The sequence below is a fragment of the Parus major genome, chromosome 4 (assembly GCF_001522545.3).
Source record: "Parus major isolate Abel chromosome 4, Parus_major1.1, whole genome shotgun sequence".
Classification (NCBI taxonomy): Eukaryota; Metazoa; Chordata; class Aves; order Passeriformes; family Paridae; genus Parus; species Parus major.
In genome coordinates this window covers 59,518,986-59,533,594 of record NC_031771.1, presented here as the reverse complement: position 1 = coordinate 59,533,594, position 14,609 = coordinate 59,518,986, and the positions used below count along the sequence as shown (strand labels likewise).

At 38.6% G+C, this 14,609-nt stretch overlaps 1 protein-coding gene across 2 annotated transcripts in view; it reads left to right on the top strand.

Moving 5' to 3' along the window:
* Positions 1-14,609, top strand: part of DOK7 (docking protein 7) — a 60,667-nt gene that overhangs the window by 13,031 nt on the left and 33,027 nt on the right. For both annotated transcript variants that reach the window (XM_015625745.3, XM_015625743.3), the window contains 3 exons: positions 2,065-2,184; positions 9,715-9,822; positions 11,145-12,019. In XM_015625745.3, the coding sequence (XP_015481231.1) occupies positions 2,065-2,184; positions 9,715-9,822; positions 11,145-12,019 (1,103 nt within the window). The remainder of the gene's footprint in view (positions 1-2,064; positions 2,185-9,714; positions 9,823-11,144; positions 12,020-14,609) is intronic.

The window sequence follows — 14,609 nt, the reverse complement described above, 5'->3', positions numbered from 1 at the left end:
AAGGTTTGTAAAGCCTCTTAGGAGTTTAAGTAACTCTTGAAAAAAGTTATAAAAGAACAAAGTGGTCCAGATGTACTCTTTATGTACAGAAATATTTGAGAAATCTTTTTTTGAGACCTGAGTGGCAACAGGGAGGTGTAGAATTCTGCTGAATTATCAGCCCACGTAGTATATCATTGTACTTGAGACCTGAATGTCCTCTGCTATGTTGTGTCTATATCCTGCTTGCTTATGATGCATGGAATGCAAAGGTCGTGTTCCTGTAGATTCTCTGTACTCTGTTCAGGGAGGAGAAATCAGCTCAAAGAAAAAGCTGAATTTCAAATAACTCCTGAATACATTGCACTCGGAATTTTTTTATCCTAATACAATGTTCTCTGACTTTGGCATCTCCTGGAGAGGGGAAATAGGGCAAGACTACAAGTCAGCAGCAGAAAACTTCATATCTGTCAGGCTGTGTGATTAGTCTTGTAGTCTCCTAGATGGCCTCTGATCCTGAAGCCAGGCTGTGTTCATGTTTCTTTGTCTGAAGAGTTCTTGATAGGTAAGATCTGAAGAGATGCAAATGTGGTAGAGTGACAAATCAAGTTATGAAGATGCCTCTAACAGCATTGTCTTGAATAGATTTAAGCACAACTGGCAGAGACCTAGATGTGACATAAATTGAGAATGGCAAAAGTGTACAGACCAGAATATGTTTTTCCTAGAGAGGTTAGTTTACAGCTTTCTGGTTATACCTAATTTACTCAAACAGGTATTGTGGTTTGTGGTTCCATTTTTTTTTTTATCCTTTTTGTTTTAATCCCACATCCCTTTGTCAAGTTGTCAAAAGTGTATACATTGCTTAAGTGAAATGTGAGTATGCTGTTGGATATGACAGGGTATATGTTTGGAAAGTAATGAGGATGTAATCGTTCTGGTCAAGATCAGCTCTGCTTCTTCGAGTAAAATTGAAAAAAATACATGTGCAACTCAGAATTGGCTAGAGACATACAGAAGTCAAACATGTGTCTAGATTAGGGGCCTGAGTCACAAGGAAAGTAATGTACAAAACCCTACTGTAAGTTTAAGATTTGATATTGGAGTTTTCTAGTATGCTTGGCTCTGGAGTGGCAGCTCTTTCTCAAGATCTATATACTAATTTAATTCCCCTTTTTGTCTGGTATTGAAGTTTTATTTCCCTGAAATTGCTGGTCACTTGGGTGGTCTTTCGTCTGATGTTTTAAGATTTTTTTTTTCCCTGATGTGATTTATATTTGGACTGACAATTTATAAAATGTTCTGTGGAGCCCTTCTAGTCTTTTGTGCTGTTCGTGCAGCCATGTGTCATGGAGCTCATAACTTGTTTGTTTATTTAGTGATTCTCATTCTAATTTTGCTTGGGGCTATTCTTAATGAATGGAAAGCAAATATCAGAATAGAGCAAAGGGTAAAGATCTGATGACAACCTGTGGAGTTGTGTTACGTTCTGTTAATTATAGACACATAGGACTTAGTCTAGGAAAATTTATACTATAATCCAGCAATAAAACCAAATTCTAATTTGTTGGTGTATAAAAAGCTCACTTGCTTAAAACTGGCTAAAAGTAGAATTAACTTAGTTCATTCTTTTGAAGACACTTTAAGTATCCCTTATACTTCCTGCATAGTGAAGTTTGACTTGTAAAATTTTAGGTGTCCATACGAATAAAAGTCCTGGGCAGCTGTTGAGAATAAGGTGTCTGTTTTGACATTCAGGGGGGATTGTGATTGGATGATCCTTAAGGTCCCTTCCCACCCAAGCCATTCTATGATTCTAGGATACTGTTCTAACTGCCTGAATGTTATAAAATTAACATATACTATTAGACAGCTATTGAATTTATATGTATGTTTGTGGTATAGTGTGTGTGTGTGCTGACATGAATTTTTTCTTTCTCTTCCCAGGAGAATATCTTGTTGACTTCTTTTCATGGCTTGCACTTAAAACTCTTTTGATTGCTATGTTATAAATATCTTCAGCTAAATATATTTCTAGTATTTCCAGGTGAAAACCATGCATATTTATGTTGTGCTTTCTTGCAGGGGCTGGTGTTTTTTTCCTCTCTTGCACTGAAGGGGAGCAGATCAGCTTCCTGTTCGACTGCATCGTCCGCGGCATCTCCCCGACCAAAGGCCCTTTTGGTTTGCGTCCAGTGCTCCCAGGTTAATACAGGAAGTATAGAGTAACCAAGTGAAGTGGGAACTTGTCATGTCTCGCACCCACTGCTGCTGCTGTAAGAGCAGCTTGCAGACACTCAGGGTGTGTGGAGTGCAAAGTGGTTTTCATTCTGAAATGTCACCCTACAGATTTATAAGCTGGATGTACCCAGTTTCCCCCTGCTGCTCTGGCTCATTCATATTTCTGGTGATATTGCTAACTCCACCCGCCTCTTATTTAACAGTACTAAAAACGGTAATTTGAATTGAAAGGAACGCTAACTTTTAGTTTTAAACTTACACATTTAACTTGGATCCATGTCTGCATTGCTATTTTGATAGTTTAATGGAAAATATCTGTAGCATTTTGAGTTTATCCAAAACACAATGTTCCAAGTCTTTTCAGCCTTAGAAAACTTTGTCAAGCCTCCACATCACGTTTATGTTTTTCAGCTTGAGCTTTTTTCCTGATTGGTGAGGACTAAATTCCTTCTTCTATTTTATGATAAATACTGCATGTACTGCAATGTTCAAAGAGGAGTTTGGATGGCATCATAATAAAGACTATTGTCTTTTGATTTCAGCAGATGAAATGCAATATTGAGTCAGAATGACTCTGTCAGACAGGACAAAAGTGTAGAAATGAGATTGCAGAAAATTGTCTGTGGTTTGGTGGTAGAATACAGTAGGAATAGGTTGCATGAATGGTGAAGGATGAGCTGGGATTTCTGGAATACTTTGAGTTTGTGTAAGTGTTAGGCAGTTAACAAGTGTTCAACAGGATTTTATTGCTGTTATAATATTAAGATAATTGCAGGAAATAAATGCGATGGAAAAGATTAGATCTTTAGATTATTAGATTGTTAGATTATGTGAAGCTTGTGTAAGTAAATTATGAAAAATTAGTTATTAGTTAAAAAATAGTCAATGCAGTAAACACAAAGCTCAGTTCATGTTGTCTTTCTCATAGTTGTAAGGCAGAAGTAAATTAAATAATCTAGCAGAATAGTAGACAGAAAAGTCATTCTTGTGGTGATATATGTTTGCATTCAATTAACTGGAGTGTTAAAGAAGCAAGCAAAAAAGCCAACAACAGTAACACAAAAATCAGTGTTTATACTTAAAGCTTTGGTATTGGACACCTTTTTCTGCATATCTAAAACTATATGTGTGTATATATATATATATGCATATACAATCTCTATATCGCTCATGTAACAAGAATTTCTGTCTGGAAAAATTAAGCCTACAAACAACTATTCTGTTGTCTTTTTTAAAACCTCTTATTTTAAATTTTAATTTTAGCACAATCTTTGAAGATTCATTTTTCAGAAGCACGTAAGAGTAAATCTGCTTTCACATGTTAGTTATCACTTCTGGTGTTTGTGGGTTGTTGTGCCACATACCACAATCTCTTCCCTCCTTCAGGAGCTCTGTCCTCACTGAGGTGCATGAAGAAGATGTGGAGTGTCCTAGGGAGTATTTGGTTTTTTGTAAGAGAAGATCTTTTTCCTGAGGTCTTTTCATTTCTCTTCTGTGCTTAAGGCACTTGTCATTAAAACCTTATCCACTTGACTTCAACTCGTTTCCCTGGACAGGAGAAGTGTTTTGTCAAGAGTTGTGCTCTTGTACTTGCAGAATCCTCTGCCTTTATTTGTCCAAGCTACCTTGAGCCCTCTAACATTCATCCTGTGTATTTCTACCTTTGTTTCTTCCAGTTTCTTGTCCCTTCTTATGTACACATTCCTTGGGAAAAAAAAAATAAATTTATGTTCTCCTTTATTTATTACTCCATGTGGAAGCTTGTACAGATCTGTTTAAGGCACATGCACATGTAGAGTTCTCGTGATTCATCCATAAACTAATTTTCCTTATCAGGTATGTTGTTACCCAGAATGTACTATATTTCTTGAAAAGGTCAAGTCTACCAGCTGCACACCATGTGTCAAGTACTGAAATTGACTCAACCTTTGAAAGCATCAGCTTGTAAACAGATTAATTATCTGTACACTTCAGGTAACTAGATCAAAACTAGATCAAAGCTTGGGGATTCTACCAAGAAACTTCTTGTCTATGTAATTCATATTTACTTCAATGCCTCAACTGCACTTTATGTATGCAATATTCTTCTTTTGTGCAATTTAAAAGCTTTTAGAGAAACATTGTCTTCACAGTTTGCTACTTGAATTCAGCATCTTGCCTTTGCCTGTACCTTTCCAACTTAAACATGAAATATGCTTGGAGCAGTGTGGTATTTTCAAGCAAGGAAAATACACAAAGGGCTGATATACAGAGAAAGAATGTAATATGGTAAAAACAGTGACAGTGACACCAACACCCACAGCACAAATATAATCTATAGATGTTATGCAATCAATGTAGTCTGTCTTTGTAGAAAAGATGAATGAATGAAGCCAGTTGCCTTATGTACAAACAGCTCAACAATATGGTTAGAAGGGTTGCTGAAATATTTATGTGTTAGCATGAAATTAGTAGGAGATGGCAGAGAATGGTTTGAAAGGACTGAGAAACGACCAGTTTTCTTGCTTGCCATAGTGATTCTTAAATAAATGCAAAATAGCCAGTATCCAAATGGAATTTGTAAGCTGGATGTGAAAGGAGTGTTTTCTCAAGGACAATATTCACATCTTCTTTTTAGGACTGTAGTTTTAAAAGCTGTACCTAATTTCCTAAAAAACCTGATGTTCTTATCACATGGCTGTATGATTGCTGCACGTATTTTGTGATGTCAGCTATAAAATATGCAGTGAAAATCCAGGGCAGTGGAACTCATAATCTTGATTTACCTTTGCAAAGTATCAAAATCTGGTCTAATCTCTCAGCAGACCAGCTTTGAGTAGCAGATAAGACTAGAGAATTCCTGAGATCTCCTCCAACCTGAATTATTCTGTAATGTTTTGGAAATCAATCAAATTACTATTCTCACAATAAAAAGTAATATTATGTGTACATTCAAAATAAATTGGAAAGTGAAAAGAACATTAGTTTTATGGTTTGTTACTTGCCATACTTATTTTGGGAGTCCATTAATTTTTTGAAATTGTACCAAAATATTCCTATTGATGTCTCAAATAGCAGATTGGAGGTTTTGATTTGCTAAAAGCTGTGTGATCAGGTCTCATAAAACACCCCCAAAGACATAGAAGATGGGAATGTTAAGGTCATACAGGTATGGGTGCCTGTAGGTATTTTTAGGAAGAGTAATATTTTAAATAAGGGACACTAATGAGTAATGGCTTTGGATGGTTTGTTTTCCCCAGTTGGAAGAGACCTGCTCTCACTGGCTACCAGCATGATCCCTTTTTTTCTCTTGAAGAGAAATTTAGAAAACAGTCCAGAAAATTTTACTTTCTGTCTTGACAGAAATCTAGATATGAACTTAGTAATGAATCACTGATTGCATGGTTTGTAACCTATATTATATTGCATGCTTAATATTTGATAAATGTTTGTGTTGAACTCCTTTTATTCAATAGCAAGATTTATGTTGAATGCCAAACCTGAGCACAGCAAAGGCCCAAGAGCCCATCAGTGATATCTTTGTTCAGTGGGCAGACCAGTACTCTCTACATCTGATTATGTGACAGATTAGTCCTGCAGTCTGGAAGGAGCCCAGGTATAATGTTAATAGCCTGGATGCTCTCTTGTAATTTTGGAAGCTTTTTCAGGCTGCTTTGTGACTGACTGGAGAGTGTGTAGTGCTGCTTGCTGAGGATCCATCTGATGCTCTTTCTTTTTGTTGAAGCTTGATACACCTTTGGCCATTGCAAGACAGCTCTATGGCTGCCTTCTGCAGTACCCAGTGGATCCTCCTCAAACTTTTAGGACATCTTTTCATTCCTCCAGACATCTTATAAGGTGTGGAAATGTTAGCAAGAACGTGAGGGTCCAGGTCTGATTTACAAATGTGCCTACAGTGACACAGGAAGAAGAAAAAGAGAGATTTCAGCCTATTTAATTTTGTTTAACGAAGCAATTAACCAATGTTGCATTTTAAAGATGCATGAAGCCAATTAGGTAGCTGCTGACTGAACTGGATACAATACATTTTTTCCTGACAGGTGCTTATTGAACAACCCCGGAGCTTTGAATTACTGTGACACTTTATTCGTATGTTACCAAAGTATTCAAAATCTCCCACGATGAACAGCTGATGTGGCTTTAATGAATACCCACCAACGTAATGTAAAAATAAAATCTCCAGCAGAGGCATTTTTAGTCCAGCTAAATTTGATGTAATCCTTCCCCTTTGCCCCAAAGCAGTGTTTAAGATGATTCCCATGACTGCCTCACATAAAAGATTATTTTCCTCATAACAAGGGATCCATATTTGATTGGAAAATGATAAAAAAATTTATTAATTGAAGGGCCTGAGTGAATCACAGGACAAGATACATTTGTTAAGGGTTTGGGAAATTAAAGTACTAATACTAAAGAGCTGCTTTTGGATGTTGTGTGGGCAGAAGCTGTCGGAACTTCCTTGGACAGCTGTCTTGGTACCGGTCATGCTGCTTCTGTCCCCCTGAGTTACTAATGTGGCAAATTGCCACAAAGTTATTAGATGTTGTGTGTTGGGCATGCAAAGGGCAGAAGATGATGCCAACAAAATCCAACTTTATAGCATTATGGCCTAAAAAACTTATTAAAAAAGGGGTTATTACAACAGCACTCATGGGAGGTCATAGGTTATGCACCTCAGTAAGATCCCTAAAGAGTGGCTGCCAGTGACTTCAGTCCACAGTCTGATCCTGTAGGAAAACCTCCCAATTAGAGCTTGGTCATCTATAACCAAAAATACTGGTATAAGAATCTGTAACTTCTGGGGAATAGTCTTGTGTGTGTTTTCCATAGATGTCTGGCTTACTAGCAGAGAAGACTAAAGGTGAAATGAAGACTTAGGTAACCCTCATAGATAATTACCTAAAACTTAGACTCTCTATATGTTTGTCAGGTTTTGAAGTTATTTCTCTAGGTATTTCTTAGAACTTGATGAGGAAGGTTCTTCTGCTCAGTCTTCCACAAAACTGGGCAATGAGAGGTCACAGCACGTAACTATGAACACAATTTTATACACACGTTTTTATCCATAGGCAATCCTTAAGGGGAAGTTTAACAAAAAAATTATTAGTTCTATTGGACAGACTCTATGCCTAGAGGTTTCATGTTGTTGGGTGAAACCTGGTGTGCTCTGTAGCTGTGAAGCTGATAGGGAATTTGGCTCCGGGGAGCAATTGAATGTGTGAAGTCCAAACTGTCTGACTTCAACGTCCCTCCTACCTCATGTATTTTATTATAAGCCAATTTTACTAGATCAGTTGTTTGACCAGTTTTTTGTTGGTGTTTTTTTTTTAAATTATAACTTTTGCTGTCTGTGAGAGGGACACCATTAACTTAAAAATCTAGTTGTGTAGATGCCCTAGTAATGTTCTGAAAATCTGCATTTGTCAAGTAATCATATTCTGAGGAAAGTGAAAGGACCTTTCCTACTCATAGTTCTTTGGTGTGGGAAGGATTAGTGTCTGTTTGCATCTTGTTTTGACCAAATTTGCTGATCTGGTACAACAACTTTATACTCAAAGTGCTCGTAGAACATCTTCCTTGGACCTTTTTTGGACACAAGGCATTTAACTAGATAGAGCAGAGTAACTGGAGCAGAGGACATTAAAAAATATCAGCTTGTACTGTATGCTACTGAGCAGATTCTTGCATGGACCTGTCTGGGTTGCACCATAGGTGCTGGTGGCCAAATGTTGTGTGTTCCTTTGGCAGAGGTCCATATGGAAACCTTGGGGGTTTGTTTGAGAAAGCAGTTGTGCAGGTTTGAACTAGTCAATGGCTAATGTGAGCTGTCTTGCTATGTAAATAGGAATGGACACGAAGAAAATAATCCACATCAATCAGTCCTATTTTCTTTTCTTAAGTCTGAAGTGTGTCAAGCACTGTCTGAGCTGGGAGACACAGAGGTCACAGACCCTGTTTGTCGTGGGCGTTGTTGCCTTGTCCCTGATAGAATGCCCAGTGTATGTTGTAGATGGACCGTGCATATCTTAGTTTTGATGCTCATCTTACCCAGATTGCAGACTGCCAAAGATGGAAACCTCTTTGACACAAGAAAGAAAGTTAGAAAGTTCAGCACTGTCGTTTCTTTTCCTACCTAGGGCAGGTCAGAAAGTGAATATAGTTAGGGAGGAGAGATGTGGCAGTTTGTTTCTTGGGACAGTTGATAACGTAGGGAGCTCCCATGGAGCTTCAGCTGACCTGGCAGTGCTCCTTCCCCTGATCATGAGCTTGCTTTGACTGCTGTGTTGACAATATCAAAACCAAGTCTTTTAAAACTAAAAGACCTGGGGTGAAAATGAAGCTTTTCTTTCATCTTTCCAACTGTTTTTTGTCCTACTAACTGAATCACAAGAATGTATAGCCTTTTTCATCTGTTTCTCCCCTCTTATTAAATGATTCAGTGTTTTTGTGGTGTGCTTCTACTGCCCAGTTGATCAGATACACAAGAGCAGCAGTTGTGAGGAAGCTAATCTGTTTTCACCGTCATTGATTACTTTCTGTGTGTATTAATGAGAATTACTGAAGTTTCTGATGATGAACAAATTAGCAGACCATATCTCCTGCAACCACTGAACATGACACGCTCATCAGTGCTATTTGAAGGAATCCATAAGGTTTCTGTTTGGATAAGGCTTATGATTACTTCCAACATCTGGTTTTATTGTTGTGCCTGCTGGAAAAAAAATATTTAGAGGAAACTGGCCTGTTTCCCTGATGAGACTTCTTCCACATTCTGTTTAACTTTTGGTCTTTCTACTGTTTTTTGGAATATAATGAGTCACCACTAGTGAAATAATCTCAGCTGGAATGGCAAACTCACTAAAATGTATGGGAAAAATCCATGACAGTACATTTTAGAAGTGGTTTTTATAATCCAAACTTGTCTTGTATTAAACATGAAGACAGAGCCACCAGATTGGTTATTTTTATCTCTGACACCTGAACTTTATGACCTTCTTAACATCCAACTTGAAAGCAAAGTCTTTGTAAATAGATGATCTGGATTGTAAGATGTCAGTTTAATCGCTGTGACTCTGGCTTTATGATGTAGATTTGGAAATTTCTCGGATGAAAAATTTGATCTTTCTGGACGTTAAAATTCCCAGCAAATCCAGTGAATTCAGGACATATTTTGTGTGGGTCAAATTAGCTTTCAAGTTCTTTAGACTTGTTGGATGCGAATTATTTCTGTAGCTATTGACTTTGGTGCAGTTCTCTTCAATGTTCTGCCCCTGGTGGTAACTATTCCAGACATTGGGTAAAATCTCTGAAAATCTTCGACACTTTTAATTTTAAATTACTATGTCCAGGATGTGCTTGAAGTCAGGTTGTCCCATACATTTTTCCAATCAACATTTCAAGCATAAGAATGTCTTTTTCTCTTTCCTTCTTTTTACATTTATTTTTCATGTTGCCTCCTTTAATAATTTATTTATTTTCTGTTTCTTTTTAAAGATCCAAGTACAAACCCAGCCTATTCAGAAGAAAGACTGGCTCATGAAGCTTTGCAATTGGAAAAGCGCTTGAGCTTGCTGTCCCATACAAGTCGCCAAGGTAGTGGAGGTAAGTACCTCTAATTAAATAAAAATATGTTTTGTTCCTTCCTGCCCAGGCTTTAAAAGTTATATGGCCTGTCTTATAAGATGTGGAGCTTACAAGAAAAATAACAGAGAAATGGTCAAGATGTTAGGTTTGTTATGTTTCTTATGAGGCAGTTCTTTATTGTCTGAAGTCCTTTGATGTAGATTGGAGGTTTTAAACTCAGCAGACTGAGTTTTGAATCAAACTCTATTAATGCAGGAGGACCATTTAGGTTGCTGAGTCCTACTGAATTTTTGCATGTAAAACTCAAAAAGAAATGTTTACATCAAATCTGGTGTCTGCTAAAGTACCTTTGTCAGTGCAGCCCGTGCGATGGACTCACTTGTATGGCTCACACATCAGGCTTACAGCAGACTTTTGCAGTAAAACACAGAACTCCTGTGCTTTCCTCTGCTCTCTGTACATGCCTTCTCTGGAGTTGCTAGTGTATCAAAGTGGAATTGGTGTCTAGCACTGGATTTGTAAAAGGGCCTGTGCCCTGAACTGCCATTTGAACTGTTTAATAGCTGAAGTTAGATCATCCAAACACCTGCTTTGCTCCTGATTCTAAAGCCTTCAAGCCTAAAAAAATGTCCCTGTGAAGATCCTCAGGAGCTTCATTATGTGTTTATATACATGTCCATGGCTGCTTTGGCCTAGACACTGCTGGGTAATGTGGTTTGTGACTGTACTCCAGTGAGACTTCCTGAGGTTTTTCTTAATTAGCACATAACTACTAGACTTAGCTGAAAGGACAGAAAATGAGACTTGATAGATAAGCATGCTGATTTTTTTTTTTTTTTTGTTCAGTTCCTCTGCTCAGAAATCATGGCCCAACTTCATATACAGTTTCTGCCTTTTTTTTTTTTTTGCATTGGTCTTATTAAGAAAGAAGAAAATAGCATTGTGGACTCTGTGTGTGCTACAAGAAAATGGTTTTGTATTTGTTTGTTTTTGTATTTGTTTGTTTGCATGATGTTTGTGTTTTGTCCTGGTGCCCTTTCATGCCAATGTTTTATATTTTTTAAAAATTCATGTTCTGTCTTTGAAGGCAGTAATTACCTGTTAAAATGCCTTTCTTGCAACTGTAATTGAGGAAAACAATCTTGCAATATAGGCATAAATGAATCACAGATAGACAGATATACAAAGATATTTCTGTATATAGATATGTAAACATTTTTATAACAGTATTATTTTTATTTGTACAGTGATGTATGACTGTATTTTGGTACAGCAACCCAATTAACTGTATGAAAGTAAAATATGCTTTAAACAGGCTGATGCATTTCCTTCTTTTCTAGGAGATGATAGGAGTATTTCAAGCTCATCTTCAGATACCAGCCACTCGGATGTCAGTGTTGGGAGCAGGTTGACAGTGTGGCCTGAACAATCCTTAGCCAGCACCTCTCAGGAGAGCCATGGGCTGGCAGCTGCAAAGGGCATTCACCTGGGAGAGGAAAAGACCCTTCCAGAAGGGGCACGTGGCACCGCTAAACCTCCTCCGAAGCCGCTCCGATCCAGACAGCTGCAGGAAATAGGTCGGCAGAGTTCTTCTGACAGTGGAATAGCTACTGGCAGTCACTCTTCCTACTCTGGGAGCTTCTCTTCCTATGCTGGGAGCTTAGACATTTGCCACGGTGATGAGTTTGGATCACTGCTAAGCTTGCCATTGAACTTTCCTTCGGATCAGAGTCTATGTACTTGTCCTCACAGTGAGTCCCAGAGAGCTGTGGGATCAGAGTATCAGGTTCCCAGCTCTCTCAGACACGTTTATGATATACCCAGGAGTGTGTTACAGGCAACTTCTAAAGAAGTGCAACTGAAGAGTGCAGATTCCACGTTAGCCAAGGACCAGGCCCTGCCTGCTCAAGGTGCCAGTGACCCAAAACTGCTACCTCCACACTTGGAAGCACGGAGGGGACCTGAGCACATCCAGCACAGAGGAAGGCCTTCATCCTTACTCACAGAAAGCAGCAAGGACTCAAGTGATGAGACATATGTGGATTTTGTTTCAAGGTGGTCAGACACAAAACCACAAGGACAGGTGTCAGACTCCAAAAGTAGTGAGCTGTCACCACCTGGTGGGGCCTCAGCTGACCCCTGTGACACATGTAGCCCCCACCCTGGGATGACAAGAGCTCTTTTTTCATCTTGTCCAATCTGTGGTGGACTAAAGGTAAATACCTAACACTGAGCGGATGCTAACGAACCTTAGTTAATATAGCATGATTAATTTAAATTTATGTAAGTTGTAGGTCATGAGTAAAATTATTTTCTTTATACTCTGAACGGGTAATAACTTTTTCTGTTGTTTATGCTGGAATGGAGAGGCTTAGCACATGGTTTCCTCAAAATCTGTGCCTAGTCAAGGAAACACTGAACAATATAGACCACAATCATTACTTTTAAATCAGCCAATTTTGTCTTTGGGTACATGTAAGTGAAAGACAAAAGTTTTGCAGGCACTGGATTTGTCGTATAATGGCAAGCAAGCATGGAAGACACTGACCTGTCTTGCTGCTGATATTTACAAAGAAAGAAGTCAAATGGTGTGTGCTGCTCTTAAGGAGATCTGAGTGCATACTTTTATGCTATTGATGTTTTTCTTTTCCTTGTCAGTCTAGTTTGAACATGCCTTGCACAAGAAGCCAGGTTAGACCCATTTCTCACTAGGGAAATACAAGATATTCAAGTCAGCATGGCAGTGCAGTAATGTAACTGGCCAATGACAGGTACTTCAGAGCAGGTACACAAAAACTCACTAGCAGTCTACAAACAGGACAGTTTATTTGCAGGAAAATTTATTTTTTATCACCAGTCAAATAATGCCTTAATACCTAAACTGTGGAGGTTCACATGTTTTTCCAAACACATTTGCCAGTATCTGTTGCTAAGACTTTGATGTTTTTATAAATTCTTTTTGGACCTGCTACATTCTTGTCTTTTTATGGCAGTAAACTTTATACATTAATTATACATTGCATGAAAATGCATCTGATTTTATCCATGCTGGAGAAGATTTTTTTGAATGTGTTTGCCAAACTAGAAGAAGGTAAAGCTGCTTGTATTAGTGAGCTGTTGAAAGGCTGGGAAGGTTAGAGGGAGTGCTTAATTTAGGGAATGTGTGAAGCTAGGATTCAGCAAGAGAGACTTCTTCATGAGGAATTAAACACTGCCACTGAAGTGCATTTAATTAAATGTGAGATTATATAAACCACTGCTATGAAAAGGGCTTGAATGCCTAGTAGGTGATGAAAGAAAAATTAAAAGGTTATAAATGTGGATTGTTTTCTTCTCATGAGGTGTTTCAAGCATTTCTGTCATTGAGTGCCTTTGCATATTGGCAAACTAGAAAGCTCTGTCTGCCTGGGACACTTGCACAGCCCCATCACAGCACCTTGGATGTTCCTGTGTCATGTTCCTGTAGCACTTGGCAGGTAGGGAGGCCCTTGTGGGACACATTTTCTAAGGCTCTGGTCAGTAGGATCCGTGATCTTCCAAGGCCATCCTTGCCAACCTCTGGCACCACAGATCCTCACGAGCCCTCCAGCCCAATTCTGGAAGTGTGGCTGCAGGCAGTGGGGTGCACAGCCGTGCATCTGCTGTTGGTTTCCTGTGGCTGCTCCCTGTAGGTAGGGAGAATTTGGGAAAAATGACCAAGACTGATTTCTGGAAGGGCTCTGCTTTGGGATTAGAAAGCTCAAAGGTGGCATTTTTATAGGCAGGGAGGAAAGAAAGTAATTCAGGTACAATCAGCTCACATGGTCTAAATGTTGTGATCTGAATTGTTGGTTTAGATGTGAATATATCAGCTCTTACCCTGGATATCTGTGGAAAATGGGAAGATGGAAGTGAGTATTGGGTATCTTCAAAATCATTAAAAGCTAAATTATGTCCCTACAACTGCCTGTTGACCCCAATGACATAAATACCCACCTCTTTTATTGCAAAGTGCTGTCAGGTTTAATGGTGTTTCTAGCTGCCCTAATAAGATAACTTGGCAAGAATTTCAGATATTGTCTATATGTAAACAAATTCAGTGATAAACACTGGTGCAACCTTCTTACTAACTTTTGTTTTAACATGAGATATGCGCATCTGCTATTTTTTTTTTAAGAACCCATTTATAAGCAGTCACGAAAGAGGTCTCATTAAATGGGATGATTCATGGGTTTGTTTTTACTTTTGAAAGAAAAAAATAACCCTTTGATGCACTCTCTTGAGCTGTCAAGGAGTTATTTTAGCAGTATTTAATGGACTCTGTCTTTGGCGTTTCTCCTGATGAGCACAGTGAAAGCCCAAATCCATAGACTGTAACTAAAAAATAGTTATTGCTCCTTTTACTTGGAACAGAATATATATGTTAGGGTCAGGAAGAGTTGATTTATGGGTTGATGAAAACGCCAGGTTATCATGTGTATTCAAATTCATGTTCAAAAAGCTTTAGTGTGCCGGTGTTTGGAATTCCTGTGCAATTTTGAGTTAAGCTGTTAATTAAATTGTGTTAATGGCTTTTAAATGCCTACTATTTAAAGTGACCCAAGTAGAGGAAAGCCTGCAGCAGTAATTAAGGCTATAAGCATTAGTTTGTTTTGTGCCCCATCTGTAACCTTTGGCAAATGGAGGTTAGGTTTGGGCATGTTGTGTGTGCATGTTGGAGTTCAGCATGTGAGGAGTTGGAGAGAGGTTGCAGGATGAAGATGTGCATATGCAGGGGCCATGGTGGGGGTCCTGCCTGGGACTGACTTGTTAAGAACCACCTGCTC